General features: G+C 43.1%; 1 protein-coding gene across 1 annotated transcript in view; it reads left to right on the top strand.

Moving 5' to 3' along the window:
• Positions 1 to 536: 536 nt before the first annotated feature.
• The window catches only part of erfl3 (Ets2 repressor factor like 3), a 42,582-nt gene continuing 21,081 nt past the window's right edge, over positions 537 to 22,037 (top strand). Inside the window, exons 1-2 of the mRNA XM_088999417.1 lie at positions 537 to 800; positions 893 to 1,091. Of these exons, the coding sequence (XP_088855543.1) occupies positions 1,070 to 1,091 (22 nt within the window). The 5' untranslated portion in view covers positions 537 to 800; positions 893 to 1,069. The remainder of the gene's footprint in view (positions 801 to 892; positions 1,092 to 22,037) is intronic.

Genomic DNA, 22,037 nt, shown 5'->3' on the forward strand with positions numbered 1-22,037 from the left:
TTGCTCACACCAAAACAACCATTTACGATTTAATGGAGGAAAAAAACTTTTTTTTTCAGCAGTGAAATCAATCATCAATATCAAAACGCTGTTCATAACATATTTTTCGTACCCTAAAATCATACTATGTACGATTCTTCAAAACGAAAATTTCAATGCGACAATCCGGGTCACAAATATGAGACACGTGACGTCGGATATGACGTCACCACGCCAGCTTGCTTGGGCAAGTGTCCATGGCAACGACGTGCTTGTGCTGGACGCCCCTGACGCCAACTCAAAGCGAGGAGGGGGAGAAAGAAAAAGTAGGAGAGAGAGAGAGAGAGAAAGAGAGAGAGAGAGAGAGAGAGAGAGAGAGAGAGAGAGAGAGAGAGAGAGAGAGAGAGAGAGAGAGAGAGAGAGAGAGAGAGAGAGAGAGAGAGAGAAAGGGCGGGAGAGAGGAGGGAGATTAGCCACATTAGCCCCTCCACCAGGTTACGAAGCCCTCCGCCCTCGAACTCCTCTCCCTCCCCGCTTCCCACTCACTGTGGGCGGGCTTCGCGCGGAAGCGAGGGAGGCGAAACACGACACCCAGCGGACAGATAGATCTAGGCGAGAGGGTAGAAGAAGAAAAAGAAGAAGAAGAAGTGAGGGGGCAGGACGGAGGAGTAGGTAGAAGAAGAAGAAGAAGAGTTGCCGCGAGTGGCGTGAGCGCCAGAGAAGCGGGAGGCTAAGCAAGGGAAGAAAAGAAAAAGTCCGACGAAAGCGACGTCAAAACTCGGAGACATGTCGAACAGCGACGAAGATGCGGCCGAAGCGAAGTAAGCATTGGCCGGAGAGTTCGCCAAATAAGTTCCTGGAAGTGGGAAAGCGCTTTTCACATAACCTCGACCGCCTTTTTTGGGGCTTGTAGCTGAGAGGAACTTTACCAAAAGCACCGCCGAGAACTACCGGACGGGACCATAAGCCCCCCTTAGTTCACCGGAAAGTGAGCCCCTTCGGTCGGGCTCGGACAAGCCGAAGTTCTCCCGCACCAAGCGGTGAGAGTCGAACTCCAGTCACCGGAGTTTGACCAACTTTTACGGGGAAAATGAAGACACCCGGAGACAACGGTAAGTGTATTTTTTTCCCTACTTGTATTTTTTTTGCTTCTTTAAACAAACTTCTACATCTTTTTTTGTAGGTATACGCATCCGAAACGAGTGTTTAAAAAATCATCCCAAAAAGTAAAACGTATACTCTGCCATTTTCCCCTTTCGTCGTCTACACTTTTTATTTTGATACATACATATTTTGATACATATATACGTACATATTTGATACATATGTCGAACGACCACTCCGAACCTGTTGATTTCAACCACGCAACAGCGTGTTTCTTGTCTGGGTGGCTACGAATCATTTGCCATTTATTTTTCTTCTGTTTTGACAAGGAAGTGGATTGTGTTGTTTCCTGTCGGTAATCGAAATGCTTTGAGGTATATTAGAAGATATGAATTGAACGATAGAAAATAATCCACTGAGTATTTACAATATGTTCGTTGTATGTATAACAAAGTGTGTGTGTTTGTGTCATTAACTGAGACTGAGAGCTTACACAGACGTTTGTGTCCAATTCTTCATCTGGCTAAGACAACCCCGAACCCTTTCAGAAACTAAAAAAAGGAAGCGTGAGTATTTGTGCCCGTACATAGTTTATTATGTGAGTGAGTATTACAAAATAAACTTTTCCCCCTAGATCTAAAAAAATTTACTCATCTTCTATGAAATCCCTTTCAGGCAGTGCGATCAGACGTATCACATGAATTTTCTGTGCACATATTTCACAATCCCCCCCCCCCCCCCTCTGTGGAGTAGTGGGACCACTTTTTTGGTCCCTTCCCCCCACCGCCATGTCCCCTCCTGACTCCCACTGCACCCATGGTTCAACCGCCCCCTCCACCCCTGGCTCTCTACATTCCTACACACACACACTGCAGTAAGACAGGGCTATCAGGACATCCCCACGGTGAACTTGTCGACCTTTCATTACAAGGAACTCCCGTTAAGTATGGCCTTCTGGGAAGATACTAAATATTGATTGTGTTTATGGGTTTGATGTTTACAGCCCGCGCGCATGCTTGAGTGTTGTCTGTGGGTCATATGTTGTGTGAATGTCAAAAGTTTCCTCTTCTTCTTTTGTTTCTGTTTGTGTTATGGTAAGGAAATGTTTTCAGCAACACTGCAGATTTGTTATTGTGCAAATACGAGGCGTCGAATATGAATGTCACTTTCGGGTGAATTTCAGTGTCTAATACAGAAACTTTGTAACAGTGTCTGAAACCCATGACAAAAAGTTAGCGGACACCAGGGCAGACAACTCTGAAAACTTGCCTGCCCAGCCATAAAGTTACCTGCCCCATTTTTCTCAACTTGAAACGCAATAAAACGACTAATCGCAACAACAAAACAAAATATGGTTGTGAAGTATATATTTTTTTTTTAATTAAGGAAGTACCTACCACAAACGCTCCCTTGCTTAATTTATGTTAAATATACCTTGCTGAAGATTTTGCTCCAGTTGTCGTCATGGTGCACAATGCAATGTTTGTGTTACGTAGTCTGCTAAAAGCCACGTGGACTCCTCTTTCTAAGCGGCTTTCAAAACTCTCGAACGAACGTTCGTTTGGCAATTTGCATAGTCGGCACGGCAGCCAATCAGAAGCCGGCTTCGTGTTTCCGGACTATACCCTGACTGTAAAGTGGACTTGAGAGTTTTAAAACGCCCTTAGATAGTGGAGTCCACGTGGCTTGTAGCGGTTTGCTTGTAGCTTTTGCTTCATTGAATAAAACAAACGTTTGATTTGAAAAAAATGTTTTTTTTTTTTTTTTTTTTTTTTTTCTTGAACTTGTCGGCCACCCGGGCCGAGACGTTTTGAAAGTTGTACGCCCGACATAAAAGTTGTACGTCCCGGGCCTCCAGGCAGATGTTATTTCGAACACTGAGTCTAAGTACCTCGAGGTACTTCCATTGGGGATTTTAGTCAACCTTTGCAGAGGACAGGCATGGTTCTAAAGTCTCAAAAGTCAGTCTGAAAGACCCACTTGCCTTGAAAAATTAATGGATCTGCTCATCCGCACAAAAAAAATCATGTGACTGTAAAGTGTCCTTGAGTGTTTTGAAAGGATAAATTAAATGTATTATTATTATTACAGTAAAGTCTCGTTATATCGATATAAGTTATATCGCTAGTACTGCTTATTACGATACTATTTCTATGAATGCAAGGAGAACATTTACATGCCGCAGGATTGGGTATATCGATAGTCCGGTTATATCGATATTTTTTCCGACTCCTGAGAAATTCGATATAACGAGTCTTTACTGTATTTTGTTTCTTGAACAGGGTGACAAGATTCCCCCGCCCCCCCAAAAAATGGCAGTCTTTCAATAGGTCTGGTCGGAATGGTCGCTGTAAAACCGGGGTATCACATACACAATGAATTTTGAAAATTCAAGATGGGTTCCAAACAACACATCATCGCACCTCCATGTTGCCTATCTTTCCTTCTTTTAATTGATTAATCCCATGTGGATATGTCTCTGAGACATTGCCCAACAACAAATCTGACCTTTTGTCGTGCCGTTTATTGAACTATTTAATCTGCCGCTGCCCCCTAACCCTACTCCCTGATCTCCTGCTGTTCCCCACATCTGCAATCAGAACGCAAGTTTTAACCCTTAACCCCATCCTCTGCTCCGCTGACTGAGTTTGTTGCAAACGATTACGCCGCTTGTTACGTGAACTGTTGCTTTATTGCCCGAGCCACCGGCACTGATGGCTTTGCTCTCATTTGACGACATGCGCTTTGAGAGGGCATTGCAATTTAGCAGTTTACATTGGTCTGGAATTCAAATTCAATGCCCATATTTGCTTTTTTTTTTGGATTGTGTTTTTACATGCGTGTTTCACATATGAAGAGGCAATTGACTTGGACAGATGCCCAACCTGCACACCTCATTCACTTCATAAACATCAACGCCGGGTGGAAGTAAATAATTATAGAAACAACAACAATAATAATATATAATTATACCCCCGCGACCCTAATGAGGAATAAGCGGTTCGGAAAATGAATGGATGGAACTAAATCTAAATCATCAAAGTCATCCGAACATAAAAGTACGAAGTATCAAAGAAAACCATGAGTAAAAATCTGCCAAGATGAAACAAACCTGACAGGGTGCAGCAAACACATACAATGACCCGACACGGAATGGTCGTGCCGGGAGTCCTTTTAACTGCCCCTGATCGGAACGACTAACACCTGTGCAGGTGCAGGCGGGGCCGACAGCGCCACACGTTGGTCGCCAACCAGATCGTGACGCATAGAATGTCCTCGCATTGGGCTGCTGTTCACCACAGCTCGCACCCAGACGGTCACTCTGGACCATAACCGGCCAACCGGATCGTCCAGTTTTGTTCCAAACCTTGTGAACCTTGAAGACCTGTTTTTTTAAAACTCTGATGACTTTACCACCACTATCACGTACTATATTTTCCGGTGTATTCCATTGCTTTTTGTATAACAATTCACCACAAGTCTCGCAACTACTGTCAGCAGCCACGACTCACTTTGTAGTAATGCCTCTCTTGTAGCGCCTCATAATGCGGTGCGCCTAATATTAGAAAAACTTTAACATACTACATATATTACATTTGGAAAACTTTTGTCATTCATTGAAGGTGCGCCTTATAATACCGTATGCCTTATATATGGAACAAGTTTGAACATACATTATTCATTGGGGGTGCGCCTTATACTCTGGTGCTCCTTATACACCGGAAAATACAGCACATTGCTGTATAATAATAATAATAATTAATAATAATAATCCATTTCATTTCTAAGCGCCTTTCAAAACTCTCTAGGTCACTTTACAGTCACAGGATAAGTTTTTCTATGGGTGAGCAGCGGCAGCCACACGCGCTAGCGTTCACGCAACCCGGAAGTAACTCAAATAGATAGAAAGCTAGCTAGTTAATAGAATGCTAGATAGTTAGCTTATAGATAATTAGCTAACTGGATAGCTAATATGTTTCCTGACTCAAATAGCTAGCTTGTTAGCTGAATTGCTAATAGCTATCTCTCTAGCTAGTTAGCTAATAGTTTTCTAGCTCGATAGCTAATGTTTCCTGACCCGTCTTGTTGCAAATGTAAGGCGAAAAGTTTGTCTGACAAACATTTATTTCCCATTAGAAACCATTAAAATGAGAATAATCCGTTCCCAGGTCCCCATAAAACATCTTTTTCTACCAAATAAAACTACACAAAATATACCTTATTTTATGTATAATAAATCTCCTATTGTATTGTAATTAAAGAAATAAACTGTACTGTATAATAAAGTCATTTTATTTACCTTTGTGATGATAGTTGATGGCTTAATGGATTTTGGCTTAGATACAAATTCGGGTCACTTTGCTACCGGAGGAACAAAACTTCACTATGGTCGTAGAGTACTCTACTACTCCCTTCTCCTAGATATCAGCGCACATGTACTTAAAAGTAGCGTACTGTATTATTATTATTATCCTTGACGACACACCCGTCTCCATTTTCGTCCTTTCAATTATCTCTCCCCCTGATGCGATCCGGACTGGTGTGTGTCTTTGTGCGATGGAATTGCATAGTAGCTGGACCCCTGGTCTGGAGTGGCCATTGTGCGTTATGTGTATATGGAGGGTGGGTAGAGGGGGGGACAATGGTGGTAGAGGCAAAGCAGGCCCCCGTGGCTGATTGTGCGAGGGCTCGTGGGGGCCAGGGACCTCTCATTGTCCACGTAATGGTGCCGAGTGGCGGGTTGCGTGCCGCCCGCGTGGTGAAGAGCGGACACTCCCATGAGCAACTTTCGCCGTTCAACAGTTAATTCATCAATGACCTCTCGGAAGGCCCCACTTCGAGGTGTAGCGTGAAAGGACTGCTCGGTTAGCGCAACGACCATGCCTACACTTTTGCTCTCGCTGCTGACTGCAGCAAAAAAAATATATATAGATATATCAATATATTTCATTTATTTTCTCACCCATTATCCAGAAACAGTTTTATAGAATGATTTATGGGATGGTAAACCCTCCAGAGATCACGCTCGGCCAACATGGCTCAAATAGATGGCGTCTATTATGAAAAAACACTTATCTTCTCTACGATCAGCAGCGAGAAACACGCAAAAAGCCCTGAGGAGTGACATCTTGTTTTTTTATTTTTTTCAAAGATTATTATTATTATTTTTTTTTTAACTCATTTTATTGTACACAAAAGCGTGAGTTTTATGGAATCGTAATAGTAAACGGCCCCGGGGTAACGGTACTTTCAATAAGTTTTGTTGTGATAGGCAGTGAAAGTAGCCAAAGTACACTGCCATTTTTCAAAAGCCTTTCACCTTACACAAAAGTGTAAGGTGAAAAGTTCGTCTTTCAAACATTTATTTCCCATAAGAAACCATTAAAATGAGAATAATCCGTTCCCAGGTCCTCGTAAAACATAATTTTCTACTAAATAAGTCTTAAAACTACACAAAATAAACGGTATTTTATGTATAATAAATGTGCTATTGTATTGTAATTAAAGAAATAGACTGTCTTCTTCTTTTCCTTTCGGCTTTTCCCTTTAAGGGTTCGCCACAGCAAATCAGTTTCCTCCATCTTTAGAGGTTTGATCCGCAAACTCTACTGCATAGTAAAATCCATTTATTTACCTTTGTGATGGTCGTTGATGTAGTTGCCTCTTGATGATATCCGAGTGAAATTGTTGTGCTTTCTCGGCGATACTACCCTCACTTACACTGTCCCCTGCTAGCTGCTTTTCGTTAATCCAAATCAAGAGTTTTTCAACCTCTTCTATTGCCAGAGACCCTTGCTTCGACAACGCAGAAGCACCCTTAGCGACACGTAGCAATGGTTGACTTAGCATACTGGTAGTGGGACGCTAAATTACACAAATGCACACCTTGTTCGTGTTTTTCGATGATCCTGTGAGAAAATCTTCAAGATCCATTTTTGCATAAAATGTTTATCTGGGGCTTGAATGCGCTTAGCATATTGACTAATGCAAAAATAAATGCAATACAATACATATTGATTTAAATAGCATTTTAACAACAGCTGTAACAAAGCACTTAACATGGACAGCTATCATATACAGGAAATAAAGCAGTCACAAAGATAGTAGAAAGCACCAAATAAAGAAACAAAACAATTTGAAACAAATTCCACGTGTTCTAGTAAGATGACAAATGGCTTTTTGAGTGCGGTAGAAGGGGGGGGGGGTCTAATTGTGAAAATATCTGTATTTAGTCAGGAATGTGACCAAAGGGAACAATGTGCTCAGCCAGTCGACACTAATGGACCTCCCTGCTATTAGTCGCCCTTGACCATCAGGACCACTGGGGGTGAACAGAGGTTGGGTTGGGTAAGGGGTGACATGTAGAGGCCCCCCGCAACCAATGACTAACAAGGTGACGTTACCCTTGACAGAAACCACATTAACCCCCCGCCCACCCGAATCTGGCTATTGAAATGTTATGGATTATCTCCTGTTGCTGCACCAAATAGCTCCTGAGTGAAGATGTCCATTTCAAAGTTTGCTACACAGCAAATCCCAACGTGTCCTCAGGGTATGTCATCAAACCATCGATTACGGACACGGCGCGACCCCATATTGACCGTATTGGTTACTGGCTGCCTGTGCATGCCCGAGCGCGACGGTGCTGTTGACTGATAACTTTTGGCAAACGCGTACAAGTGAGTAATAGCGCACACACAAACACACAAACTACCATTTTCTTGTTTTGTTTTTGTTATTGGAATTCTTGGACCTCCCACATTCCTGCTTAGAAGGTTAATAGTTGCCGGCTGTGTTGGATTACGCACGAGGGGAACCACAACAGTCGGTATCTCCGAAAGCCGTTCCAGAACCCACTCACGGTCGACTCGCAGGAGGCATTACGTTTGTACACTTGTTTATTCCTGCTGCCTCCCGCAAATAGTACTCATAATAATCCTAATAATCATAATAATAATACATTTCATTTATAAGTGCTTTTCAAAGGTCTCAAGGACACTTTACAGTCACAGAATACGAACAAAAAAAAATGTTTTTCTGCAGGTGAGAAGCGGCAGCCAGACGCGCAGTAACACAAACACATTTAACGCAGAATTCCCACTTTTAACTCATAATTCCCACTTTTAACTCAGAATTCCTACTTCTAACTCAGAATTCTGACTTTTAACTCTAACTCACTAAAATGACGTGTAGGGCCAGATCTGGCCCTCGGGCCTTAACTTTGACTCCTATGATCTAGCACATTTCTGAAGTAAAATTAACCTGCACCTGCCCATGTCGGTATTCATTGCATGCTTGCACATTTTATTGTGCGTGCGTGCATGCGTATGTAACATATAACGGGGGTGGTTACATGGCGGCATTGGTGATTTTTCTGTAAGAGTATATGGGGTGTATACACAAAAGAGGTGATACTTTTCTGGCTGGCTGAGCATCTGTGACATGCACGAGGCAGCTCGTGTGAAAGGTATGACTTGTGAACAAAGTGCGTGGGGGTGTATTGCAGGTGACCACAGCGTCGCCAAAACTGATCTGAGCACAAACACACACACACACACACACACACAGATCCGATAACCGTATTCCCGCAATCCTTCCAAGATGAGAGCTTTTATCACGCACGCAAACAAAACGATCACCTGGCCCGGAGACTTTCTGCTTCTTTCCTCGGAACAAAGTGACAAAACGGCCGCGTCGTTTAGCACTTGAGACGCCATCTCTAATGACATCACAGCCCCCCGGGTTTCTCATAATCCCGCCTTCGCCCCACCGACGGTAGCCGGGGCCGCTGTGGCGCCGTTGTAATGTATCCTCCTAATCGTCTCGGATTAGCCCCAATAATGCCGGTCATGCTGAGGGTATCGTTAAAATGGTAATGGCTCAGCGAGCAAGTCAACCTGATCACGTGCATTCCAGGCAGCAACTGGGCTGCGGACCAGTCTGGGATTCTGGAGAACATGAAATGTGACCCAAAAAAACCACCCTGGGTATCGGGAAAGCAATAATAATACTATAATACTTTAATACTAATACTTTAATACTCGCGCTGAATCTTCAGGAAGTCTTGTTTATGAGTTGGTGATGAGTCCTCACGTCACGTCACTGAAGGAACGCCCCTGACCGAGAAAGGACACATTGTAGCAGTCCTTTCATCACGCCAATGCATTTTACGGTACTTTGTTTGGTCTGAAAACTTCGTGTTGATGGGGAAATTAGAAGGAAAACACATAAATAACCCGCTGGTGAATCCTTGTGTGTTGCTCCGAGCATTTGATATTTGCTGACAAAAATTCTGCGGAAATAATCAGCCCGTTTCCACGGACTTTGTCGCCATCTTCTGCCTATGTAAGCTTTACTCTTCAGAACTATTTGAATCTGGATGAGTAACAAGAAAGCATCTTCTCCGAATCTGAAGCCATTGCTTTGATTCTTGAGCAAGGCAAGACATCTTGGCGTGACACCACGAACAAGGGGGCGGGACCTTCTGAAACTGGCCAAACTGGCTGGAAAAGGCTAATAATAATAATGTTTAAAAAAATGTAAGTAAAATTGAACCCCCAAAATTTGATATCTAACAGATTTGTGTTTTGTGTTGCACCAAGACTACTATTCGACACTAGTTGACAAATTCCCAGCAGACAAATCAGCACATTTCCAACGGAGCTTGGGCGCCATCTTGTGCATTTTCTGGGTACTACATTGGAGTTGGTTGTCCTTTAAGAGTTCTTTTCAAGATCTTATTTGTTCTCAAATCTTTAAATGGCCTCGCTCGTTCTCACCTCTCCGAGCTCATCCACCTCTACGCACCTTCCCGGCACCTCAGGTTTGCTGACCAGACATTACAAGATGTCAAAAATTAAACGGAGGCTCAGAGGGGATGCAGCCTTTCACTTGTACTCTTTGGCATAATTCCCACTTGATCTTGATTTCACTCCCTGGTGCTTTTTGCTATCTTCGTGACTGCTTTATTTCTTGTATTTAAAGGTTTGTCCATGTTAAGCACTTTGTATCAGCTTCAGCATTTGTTAAAGCGCTATATAAATCAATATGTCTTGTATTGTATTGTATTGTATTATCCTAATCTCAAGTGCTTGTCAGTTCCATGTCAAGTAACGCTCACGTTACAGTCACGGCCTACCCACGGGTATACAATCAGGGTGGGGTCTGTGTGTGTGAGACAATGATCAGACTGACCTACTGTCCCCGGGCTGTCAAGGCGACGAGTGGTCCTCCTAACCCCTCTCTAACCCCTCAAGTCCACTCCCTAAAGAAAGCCAGCGGTGTTGGAATAGTTCCCCCGGCTATTTTTATCTGGGAATCTGCCTCTATGCTGGTCCGGGGAAGGAACGGGGGGATTTGGGGGGTTGGGGGGGTGGATCGTGCGTAGGACAAATATTGAATCTAAATTTGGCTGATGGGAAGTCAGCAAAAGAACCTCAGCCCCGCTCGCAGAGTGGCAACTGTACGCGTGTCTGCTTGGGTGTTGGGGTAATGAAATGCCGTCTGGCGCCAAGTTAAACTTACCCCCCCCAACCGCCTCACTTTTCCTCACCCCCCCCTCCACTAACCCGCCGCCTCACACAAGGAATGCAAGCTCACGTTTGGATTTTTCTCAGCCTTTCGTCTCAACCTCCGTGTTCAGACTCGTTCCCCCCTTCCTTGTGTTTGTACTGTGAGCCGCCGGCTCGCGGTGCAACGTGCCACGTGTTCTAAAAGGTGCAGCTTTTGGGTGGCGTTGCCGCGTCAAAGCTAAAACGCGCTGTTGATCAAGAGTTGGAAAAGAGCGGGTGAACTTGCGGCTTTTGAAACGCGTTGCTGGAATTCTCGTTTCGTGAGCTCAACAACAGCTGGGCTGTCTTTGAAGGTTCAGGTGCAGATGCTGCCCAGAACCGCATGCCCCTCAAAAATGCCGCTTGTCTGGTTCGGTCGTAAAACTTTATTTATAGCTACGTTTCCACCAAGCTAGGGGTCCAATGAGGTTCTCTTTGCAATGGTATCATTTGGAACGGTAAACCCTGATCTGGCTTGATAAACCTGATCTGAGTTTCCTTTGTGGGTAGTGTTGGCGTCGTTGAGTTTAACTGAAACCAGATTTTTGCTATGCATACTGTTATTGTTTGTACACGTATGAAATAAGAGGAAAAAACTAAAGACTGTAAAGATAGTAGGCACAAGATGAAATTGTCCGATTTTTTGGCAGCACCTGCGTGGAAGTCAACGGACAATTGGTTGAAGTTGATCAGCGAAATTTCCCAGCTTCTGACGTATCAAAAGCAATTATCACTGTCCCCAAACAGCCCAGCTCGAACTTTCCACGTGAATTTCTTAATCGTTTCCGAATCAACTCAGCGACGATCAAACGAATCAGCCCGAACCTCCGACTGTTCAAAGTTGCAACGACTGTGACTGCGCGTCGCTTTGGTGGAGTTTCTAATGATTTGAGTTTTTCCCTTCATGCATGTCACCACCGATTTGATTTATCGAACTGATTTAATTGAGTTTTAATTTCATTGAGGTTACGTACGACAACCAACCAACCGCTGACTTTACGGAATCTCGCTCCACCCTGACACGCCGTGCCTCACTTCAAACGTTTGGCGGTGGACACAGTCCGCTTTACCTCAGTGGCTTGGCTCTCAAACCAAACCAATCTTCTGTCTGTCTTTCTTCCAGATTTCTTTCGATTTACCTCAGGTAACCTCTCCGAGGATCGCGAACAATGGCTACCGTTCGTTACCAGGCGCAGCTATTCGACCGCTGGAGATGTTGTTTTGGAAGCAACTCCGGCGCGTCGGTACACGCGCTCACGCACGGCCATGCGCACAACTCTGCAGGGGGAGTGAAACCTTTTTAAAGCATCGATTGACCTTCCCATCCCTCCATCCTCTGATGCCTCTCGCTTATCGCTTGTGTGTCACCAATCCAAGCTGGAATACCCCAGTGGCGGCTTCTCTTCCATTAACCTCCTCCTCTTTCCAGCGCTTCCCCATTACCGCCCCTCGTTCTGCCTTTGTGTTTTTGTCTCTTTTTTGCTTGCACGGCGCTGATTTTGGCTTGGCAATACTTAGCGGCGATTATCTGTTGACGAGACTGTTCCTTGCCCAGGAAGTCACTTTCACAGAGATCTACTGAAAATGACGCCTGTAACTGGAGATATGGTGATACCACCCCCTTCGTTATCTATCTAGATATCTAGCTATGTAGCTATCTCTCTATCTTGCTGTCTAACTCTCTAACTCTTGAGCTGTCCAGCTCGCTAGTTCTCCAGCTCGCTAGCTATCTAGCTCTCTCGGTCACTAGCTCTCTAGCCCTCTAGCTCGCTTGCTCTCTAGCCATCTAGCTAGCTCTCTAGCTCGCTAGCTCTCTCGCTCGCCAGCTCTCTAGCTCACTAGCTCTCTAGTTCGCAGCCCTCGAGCTTGCTAGCCCTCCAGCTCGCTAGCCAATCTAGCTAGCTAGGTCTCTAGCTTGCTAGCTCGCTAGCTCTCTCACTAGCTATCTAGCTATCAGTTTATTTGTTTATTATTTAATCTGTTTATTTGTTTACTTATTGTTTATTTATTTAATCTATTTATGTATTTGTGATTATTCATTGATTTTATATATTTCTTTGTTTATTCGTGTATTTCTTTATTTTATTTTGTAATTTTTGTTTATTTAGTTGTGTAGTTATTTCTTTATTTTGTTTTTTTTAAGACCGACAAGTATTGAAAGTTGAGGACTCGGGGAAAAAAGTCGCCGATACCAAGCACCAATACTTGACAATAGTCATAGTCATGGCTGACGATTTAACGTTTTTCAAACAGGCTAGCCATCCGTTCACCTAAATTTGATCTATACCAGTCATCCCCAACAAAAAAAAAAATATTTTGGAATCTAAAATCTGTTTTATTTTGAAAAATACCAGATTACCCGTAATCATAGGCCAATGTCAAGCACACTGATTAGAGTGGCAGACCCACATCTGCAAATTCGGAATTTGCAGTAATTGCTCGGCTTTGTCATTGCACGTCTAATAGTTGTTCATCGTGACAAAAGGAAAAAAATGACAATGTCAAGTGCTACTCAACAATCTTGTCCCGCCGTAGAAAAACTTTCTTTGGCGTCTCACCGCTGTTCTTTGCTCTACAATTATCGAAGAATGTGGAAAAGTACCAGGCCGACTTTGTCTTGGTCGACGGTGTTTATACAGAACAGACATGCAGAAATGTGTGTGTGCATATATGTGTGTATGTGTGTGTTTGTTTGTTTGTTTGTTTGTGAGTGAAATGGCATCTGACTCTGGACCTACAGCTGCTACCAGGTCCACATGGCTTCTTAAATCTTTTTTACCTGCCAGCCCATCCACCTCTTAAAAACACCATTTTTGTTTTTCTTCTTTTCTTTCCCGGTGTGTGTTCAAGTGTTAGCGCGCGTGTGTGTGCGCGTACGCTGGCCTAAGAGAAACTGAATAATGCATCCGATCATCGGAAAGGTATTTATAGGAAAGCAGAGGGATAAAATTTTAATGAGCGCGTCGGCCATCAGCGGCGAGCATCATGTAGCTGGTCGGGCTTTAGGGCGCACAAACGTCAACGGACACACAAGTGGACACGCACTTGGTAGCCGACCGGTGGTGTAAAACCTTTCGGGGGGGGGGCTAAATCGACTTCCGCGTTCCGTCATGGAGTGCTGTTGTGGAAATCCTCCTTCCTGAGTTTACGTTTACTTTTTAGATTGAGCTCATGGCGAGTGGTTTGCACGTCAACAACACAGAGCAGAGTTCGTGACTTCAAACCTGTATCCGGCCTTCCTGCGTGAAGTTTGTGTCTTCTCCATGTTACGGTCATTATTAATGACGCAGGAATCAAAAGTAAAAACAAAAAGATTCTTTAATCTTTGGGATGGCATCAAATGTAACTGCTTGACTTCGAGGGGCAGGCAGTGGAGAGAAAAAGCTGAGAGAGAAAAAAAAGTGGGAGGGGCTCGTTGGAGGAGCTTTTATAAAGACGGACAGGATGTGACATCATGACAGGAAGTCCGAGAAAATAAAATGATGTAAAGACGGACAGAATGTGACATGATGACAGGAAGTCCGAGAAAACAAAAAAAGATATATAAGGAAATCGAAAAGATGTTTAAAATGTGTTCTTATAGCGAACACTCCACAACCCTGTGTGGGTTTTCTCCGGGTAGTCCGGTTTCCTCCCACGTTCACAAAAATTGCATGGCAGGCTGATGGGACACTCAAAAATTGTCCCGAAGTCTGATTATGAGCGCGGATGGTTGTTTATCTCTGTGCGCCCCGCGATTGGCTGTCAATCGCTTGAGGGTTTCTCCCGCCAACTGTCCGTAGACAGCTGGGATAGGCCCCAAGCTGGAATGCTGTAATGCGCCCTTGCGTCTATAAATAAAAACCACCTCATTAACAAATAGTGACGCTCGCGTCACTTTTGTCCAGACAAATTATATTCGCAGAGGAAGCACGTAGCCTATACACGACTTTTAAAAAGCTTTGCGCCTCGGAACAATTGCTGACATTTGTACAAGATTATTTATACATCTAAACGTGGTTTTGTCGTAACCGCATTATGACAGATTGGATGCCGTTCGTTTCCCACGACTTGAAAGCGGCGTAACCAGTTTGGTGTGGCAAGAGGGGAGCGCGTGAAGATTCAAAATCGCTTCCGCTTGAGCCTTGTTGCTATAATTTGATGAGCTACGTTCAGATAGCCGCCTTAATCCAATCACATTTGACACATGTTGACTACTGGGGCGTTGTGAGAGTGTGTGTGTGTGTGTGAGAGAGAATGAGACAATACCCTCTGTGTATGTGTGTGTGTGTGTGTGTGTGTGTGTGTGTGTGTGTGTGTGTGTGTGTATATATATATATATATATATATATATATATATATACAGTAAAGTCTCGTTATATCGATATTCAAGGGAGTCTGAAAAAATATCGATATAACCGGGACTATCGATATATCCGACCCTGTTTGCATGTAATTTTCTTCGTGCGTGCATAGAAATAGTATCGATATAACCGGGACTATCGATATATCCGATATCGATATAACGAGACTTTACTGTATATATACAATAAAAATAATAATACATTTTATTTCAAGCGCCTTTCAAAGCTCTCAAGGACACTTTACAGTCACAGAAAAGCATCGATGCAATAATAAATAAAATGCAATTATAAATAGAAACAAGAGAGAGCTACACAGAGAATGCAATTTTAAATACGTATATATATATATATATATACAGTAAAGTCTCGTTATATCGATATCGGATATATGGATAGTCCCGGTTATATCGATACTATTTCTATGCACGCACGGAGAAAATTACATGCAAACAGGGTCGGATATATCGATAGTCCCGTTTATATCGATATTTTTTCGGACTCCCTTGAATATCGATATAACGAGACTTTACTGTATATATATATCTGACAGTGATGCCGCGTGTTTGTTGTTATTCCGCGCCAAGGTAATTGTGCGTGTGCATCCGTACACGCTGGACGCTTACGTAACTGCATGCAGCCACTGACTGAGGGTAGAAAGTTCATTTCTCACTCTGCTGCTATCCCTCGTCTTCCCGCTCTGTCTTGGGCAGTCGGTCTTTTATCTCTGCCAACTTCCTTCCTCTCCTTGACCTCCTGCTTATTGGCTCGCACTTGCTGCTTTGGTGGTTTTTTTTTTGGGGAGGGGGGGGGGTCGGTTCAGACTTACAGGAACCGTTTCGCTGTCTTCCCTCGCTATGTCACAGGTCATTGCTGGGTGGCTCACCAGCTCTCTCTCATGTTTTCGAGAGATTGTCAATGTGTATGTGTCAGTGTAGGGACACTCTGTATGTTTCTCTGAGGGCATTAGCGGGCATTGGTCATCTTGTCTCTCGGGTCCTTCAGAGAATCCTGACGAGATACAGTAAGGGACGGCCTCTGTCTCTCTCTCGCTGATACCCACTTGCCTCCATTTGCTGTGTTTTGCTCGCCGCTTACATCATCATCAGCCTTTCACTCAAAGCTCTTGCATAACATCCAGCTTTATTTTCCTCCATTCGCCGATTCTAATCTTCCCCGTTGAGTCAGAGCGAAGCTGACTTGCTGCTCTTTATTGAATTAAAGGTGAGGCAAAAAGGTTGATAATGATACTGACTTGCGAGTCATTTCGCCTCCGAGTCTCGATTCAACATTTTGAATGGATTTCGACTTACGACCGTTTGGTCGGAACGGAACTCTGTCGTAAGTCGGATGTTACCTGTATTTATCTATTATATTTGGAAAACTTTTGTCATTCGTTGCCTTGTACTCCGGTTCGACTTATACATGCGAAACAAATGAAAATACACTCATTCATTTTGGGTGCGCCTTATACGCCAGTGCTCCTTATACATGGGAAAATACGGTAATTATTCTGCTTTTCACTCTATATTGTTCAATGATAAATGTGTAATTTTAGATTATTATTATTATTACAGTAAAGTCTCGTTATATCGATATCAGTTATATCGATAGTACTGCTTATTACGATACTATTTCTATGAACGCAAGGAGAAAATTTACATGCCGCAGGATCGGATATATCGATAGTCCGGTTATATCGATATTTTTTCAGACTCCCGAGAATATTGAGACTTTACTGTATTATTATTATTATTATTAGTAGTAGTAGTAGTAGTATTTGTTATTACAGTAAAGTCTCGTTATATCGATATTCAAGGGAGTCCGAAAAAATATCGATATAACCGGGACTATCGATATATCCGACCCTGTTTGCATGTAATTTTTTCCGTGCGTGCATAGAAATAGTATCGATATAACCGGGACTATCGATATATCCGATATCGATATAACGAGACTTTACTGTATTAGTCATCTTATTATTATTAGTCATTGCATAATTTCCCACAGAACCCCGACTGAACTCTCATCGGCACGCTGGTTGGGAACCACTGGTCAAGCAACGAACTCACTGACCTGAAATGTGATTGCTATGGGTGCCGGGAACACAATGTGAATTTATCATTAAATGGCACACTTGTCAAGTGAATCAACAGCCAGGTAGCACGTGCCGCACTTACGGACTCCAATAAAGTTCATTCGCAAGGTTCGATGTGTGCGCTACAAACACTGACGCTTTCATTCATGCCTCAGATTTTCTCTGAAAGATTTCTAACACACACACAGACACACACAGAAGCACAAGAGAGTGTTGCGACTGGCACGCTGGATGGCTGGCAGCGATGTCTGTGCGAGGTAAGCGTTGCGTAAGGCCGCTCAACAATACTTAAGCGCACCCTCTAAAGCTGATTAACAAGCCGGCTGGGCGGCGGGGACCACGGGGCAGCGTCGGGAAGCTGGGTATGGGGTGGCGGGGGGTTTTGCTAGCACACGTAGGGAACACGGCGACGGGCGTGACGTTTAGTGTTTACGACGAGATCAACACGGACGCATAAACACGGTGGGATTTGCCCTTTGTGGCGCACTCTGAACTTGTAAACTCGTGTGTACTTGTGTACGCATCGACTTAAGTATTTTTACTGTATGGCTATGAGAGCCAAGTTGACCGTAGGTACCACGGGGTTCTAAATCCACGACTGTCAGTGCTAACGGTTAGCATGTTGACGCCATTTTGCGTAGTTTTTTTTCCATCAAGTTAATTTGACAGAAATGCTGCCAAATGTTAGCTGATCAATTGGATTTTACATAATATGAGAGTGCTTAGCTTATTTGAGTTATACCAGGTTATTCCAGGTTGAGTGAACGCTGGCGAATGTGGCTGCCGCTGCCCACCCACAAAAAAAAAACGTATCCTGTGACTGTAAACTGACCTTGAGAGTTTTGAAAGGCGCTTAGAAATTAAATGTATTATTATTATTATTAGCTTGCTTGGGCAATGTTAAAGACGAAGTCACTTAAAAAAATATTTTGCTATTTTAACTCTATACATACATCTGCTTATGAAATTAATTGGTTCCAGAATAAATTTCGAAATGAGAAAATTTTGTAAATACCGTAATCAAGCCCTCTCAAAAATTTAGACATAAATAATTTTTTAAGCATAAAAATGCATTCAAAATATGTAACAGAAACATGATACAAATAAGATTAGAACACAATAAATTACGGTTAATCAAGACAAGAGCCCTGAAAATCCTACTGGACCCTATGCACCCTGACCACCACCTTTTCCAGTGGTACATCTAATGAAATTAATTGGTTCCAGAAGAAATTTCTAAATGAGAAAATTTTGAAGACACCATTTCCATGTAAATGCCCTAATCCGTTTTAAGCCTTCCAAAAATGTAAACATAAATATTTTTAAAGCATAAAATGCATCAAAATATGTAACGGAAACATCTTACAAATAAGATTAGGACACAATAAATAAGGGTTACTGAATAAATAGACATATATGTATCAAGACACACACACATCACACAAGACAAGAGCATGGAAAATGCGACTGGACCCTCCGCACCCTGCCCACCACCTTTTCCAGCGACTCCCCTCATACAGGCCAATAAAGATGATTATGATTCTGATGATTCTGATTCAGATATACGGTAGAGGTCCCTCTTAGCCAATGAGGTGCCAGACTGATGCTAGGTCACATCTAATGGCAGAGTAGCTAAAAGTATGTGGTGTTCAGGAAACTGACCATCCTGTATTTTAACCTTTCGTATCTTGAAATTCCATTTGTAACTAAAGGCAATATTTTCCTGTTGAGGCTTTTCATAACTTGAAAATTTTACACGAAGAGACGTTCATAAATTGAGGTAACACTGTGCTTTGATTTATTGAGGTTTTGCTCGCGTAAGAATTGAGCGGATACATCCACCATTTTGTATTGTACCGCCCTCCCCGCTGTTTACAGAAAGTGACATTGAACCGGCCTTTGGGCTAGTATTGCAAACGATACGTCTCCTGTGTCACGTGACGTTTACAATGTGTGCCCAAGGGCACTTTGACATTCATCTTGGCTTTTTTTACAACATGTGTGATGTCCTCAAAATGAAAAATGACATTTACATGACTCTCGTCCCCGCTTCTATTGCACAACAGGGACGTCAACTCGGACGGAACGCCGTAATTACCAATGGATTAATTGTCAGTTGATTTTTTTCTTTATACAAACCCCACATGCTGCTAAGTTTGTCTTTTTTCTCCAGATGACATTTTCCCACTTCGCCTCTTTTAATACCCACCCTTGCTCACATAAAAACGCACGCTCTCACACACACGCACGCGCACACCTTTTCGAACAGATGCGGCCAAAGCTTTCTCGCGCCTCCAAAATTAACCGCAATAAAAGAATGACAGGAAAGTACACAAAAGGGATGGAAGCACAAACACAACCGATGGACAGAAACGGAGGAAAGAACGTCGGGTTGATGGGACGCGTTGAAATAGCCCTGGTGTATTTTTGGGTGCTGTTGACACATGCTGCTGACGCACAGGAAGTGCTGAGGGCGCAGACGCTACTTGGTATTTATTACGTATTGTTTGTCGGACGGTGTTAAAATCGTTAATGTGGCGTGATGCCTTTTAACAGTCTCATAATATTCGATGTAGAATCAATGGTGGGTTCATGAAATCTGCTGCTCAGATTAGCAGGCCATGTTTTATTATCTTTCATATCTTCAAATTTCTTTCGTAACAATAGGCAATCTTTTCCCGTCAAGGCGTTTCATAACTTTTTGTAGAAAATATTGTAGGTCGAGCTACCACCGTCATAAAGTTTGTCTTTCATGAAGACACAATACTCCCCCGCCCCCGAACTACTTAACTCAATCACTGCCAGAGGATGTGGAAAAATGTGTCCACTCCAGTGCCAGGGTTTTTGTCATTGTCACTCCAATTCCAGGACTTACAGAATATTGATTTTTTTTTTTTTTTTTTTTTTTTAGGACTAGATAAACATTCAATGCAGCGTAAAAAAATGGATGGATAAATAAATGGATAAATAAATTCATAAATGGATAAATAATGGATAAATAAATGTATAAATAGATAAATGGATAAATGTATAAATAGATAAATAAATGAATAAATTGATAAATAATTGAATAAATACATAAGTGGATAAATAAATACATAAGTGGATAAATAAATAAATAAATGGATAAATAAAAAAATTAAAAACAAATAAATAAATACAATAAATAAATAGGTAGGTAAATACATGGGTAAATAAATGAATCAATAAATGGACACATAAATAAAATTAAATAAATTAAATAAAAACACGGCTGTTTGCGCTCGGTTGTCTCTGATAAACAGCCATGTGGCCTGTTATTTTTTTCCCACACGGCGGTCGTGATGTGAAGCTGCCGAGAGAAAAGTCATTTTTTGTAATTGTGCTTCCATTAGCACCTTTAATGCCACACGCGCCCGCCAACGCCTCCTCTCCCCCCCCTAAGCGTTGGGAAGGTGTTAAGGACAACATTGCCGGTTGGCAAGATGTCTATGTCCCCTGTTCTCTCAGCACCCAAGGGCCTATTTTTATTTCGATTACACCGATGATGGACAGCGGCATCAGTGTCACTTCCACCTTGTTGTCCTCGTCGTGTGGGTTGTGTTGTTTTGCCGCTCGCTTTAGAAAGCACTCAGGGCTACTGTTTGCGCAGCTTGCTCTCTTTTTTTTTTTTCACCCCTGAATACCTTGCGAGTGTCAGAGCCATAACCGGGAACAGCGCGGCGGGGAGAAAAACACCGTTCCCCCCTGGGGGGGAGGCGGCCAACTATTCTACTCACAACAGCGTTAGCGCTCATAACAAGAAGCACACGCAAAACCCAAGCGTGTAAAATGCGTCCCGTGGCTGACAGGGAAGTCTTCATCTCATTTTTATTATTTTTTTTCTTGCCACATGAAACAAAAGCGTCCAAATGAGCCTATATGTGGCGGTCCGGCATTATTTGGATTTTGGATTTGCCTTTATTAGTCTCGCAGTGGAGAAATGTACATTTCACAGCAGCAAAGTTCTGAAAGATGAAAGCAGTATAGTATAGTTAGAAGTAGAATATTCTACAGTAAAGTCTCGTTATATCGATATTGGATATATCGATAGTCCCGGTTATATCGATACTATTTCTATGCACGCACGGAGAAAATTACATGCAAACAGGGTCGGATATATCGATAGTCCCGGTTATATCGATATTTTTTCGGACTCCCTTGAATATCGATATAACGAGACTTTACTGTAATTATTAGTCACGCAGATGATTGCTGTGCGAGTGAGTGACATGCTGGCTGGCCAAAATTGTAGTATGCATTGCCGGCTGCTTGCGCGTTGCGGTAAGTACAGGTGGTCGTAACTCGGACCGGTCGTAAGTCGGATGTTACCTGTAATATAAAAATTGGCGCTGAAAGTGGCCGCCATGATTCAAGGTGAGACTCACCTGTTGAACCGGCTGCGTTTTCTCGCCACGACAGCTGGAACGAATATGGGTGACGGTGACTCAGGATGAAAAGAACAAGAAAAACGAGTCAGCGGCCGGCGATGCTTCCAAACTAATAATCTGCGTAAAATTTGTATGACGTGTGCGTGCGTGCGTGCGTGCGTGCGTGCGTCAGTGCTGACTCAGTACGCCAATGCGTTTGAAATTTCGCTCTTGACGACGCAACCCACCATCACCCTGGTCTCTGTTTCGCACTCTCGCTTGGCACCGTCTGGTCTCCTAGCAACCAGACATTTAAGTCCTGAATGCCCCCCCCCCCCTTACGCCCCTTGCCAAATAAATGCATTGAACAAACCAACAAAATAAACCAAATGAACGATAAAGATGGCGATCCCTCCGCGGTTTTTGTTTTTTAAGAGAGCAGGACTTCACGAGCGCCCGGCACAAATGGCAACAGGTAGTTGTCAGGAGACGGAGCACACATGCCGCGTGGGTGTGCGTTGACTCTCCTCCATGATGCCGCTGCTCGAGGCAAACAAGTCTGAAGCAAACGAGCCTG

This window comes from Hippocampus bargibanti, linkage group LG06, assembly GCF_051943395.1.
Source record: "Hippocampus bargibanti isolate YZ-2025 linkage group LG06, ASM5194339v1, whole genome shotgun sequence".
Classification (NCBI taxonomy): domain Eukaryota; kingdom Metazoa; phylum Chordata; class Actinopteri; order Syngnathiformes; family Syngnathidae; genus Hippocampus; species Hippocampus bargibanti.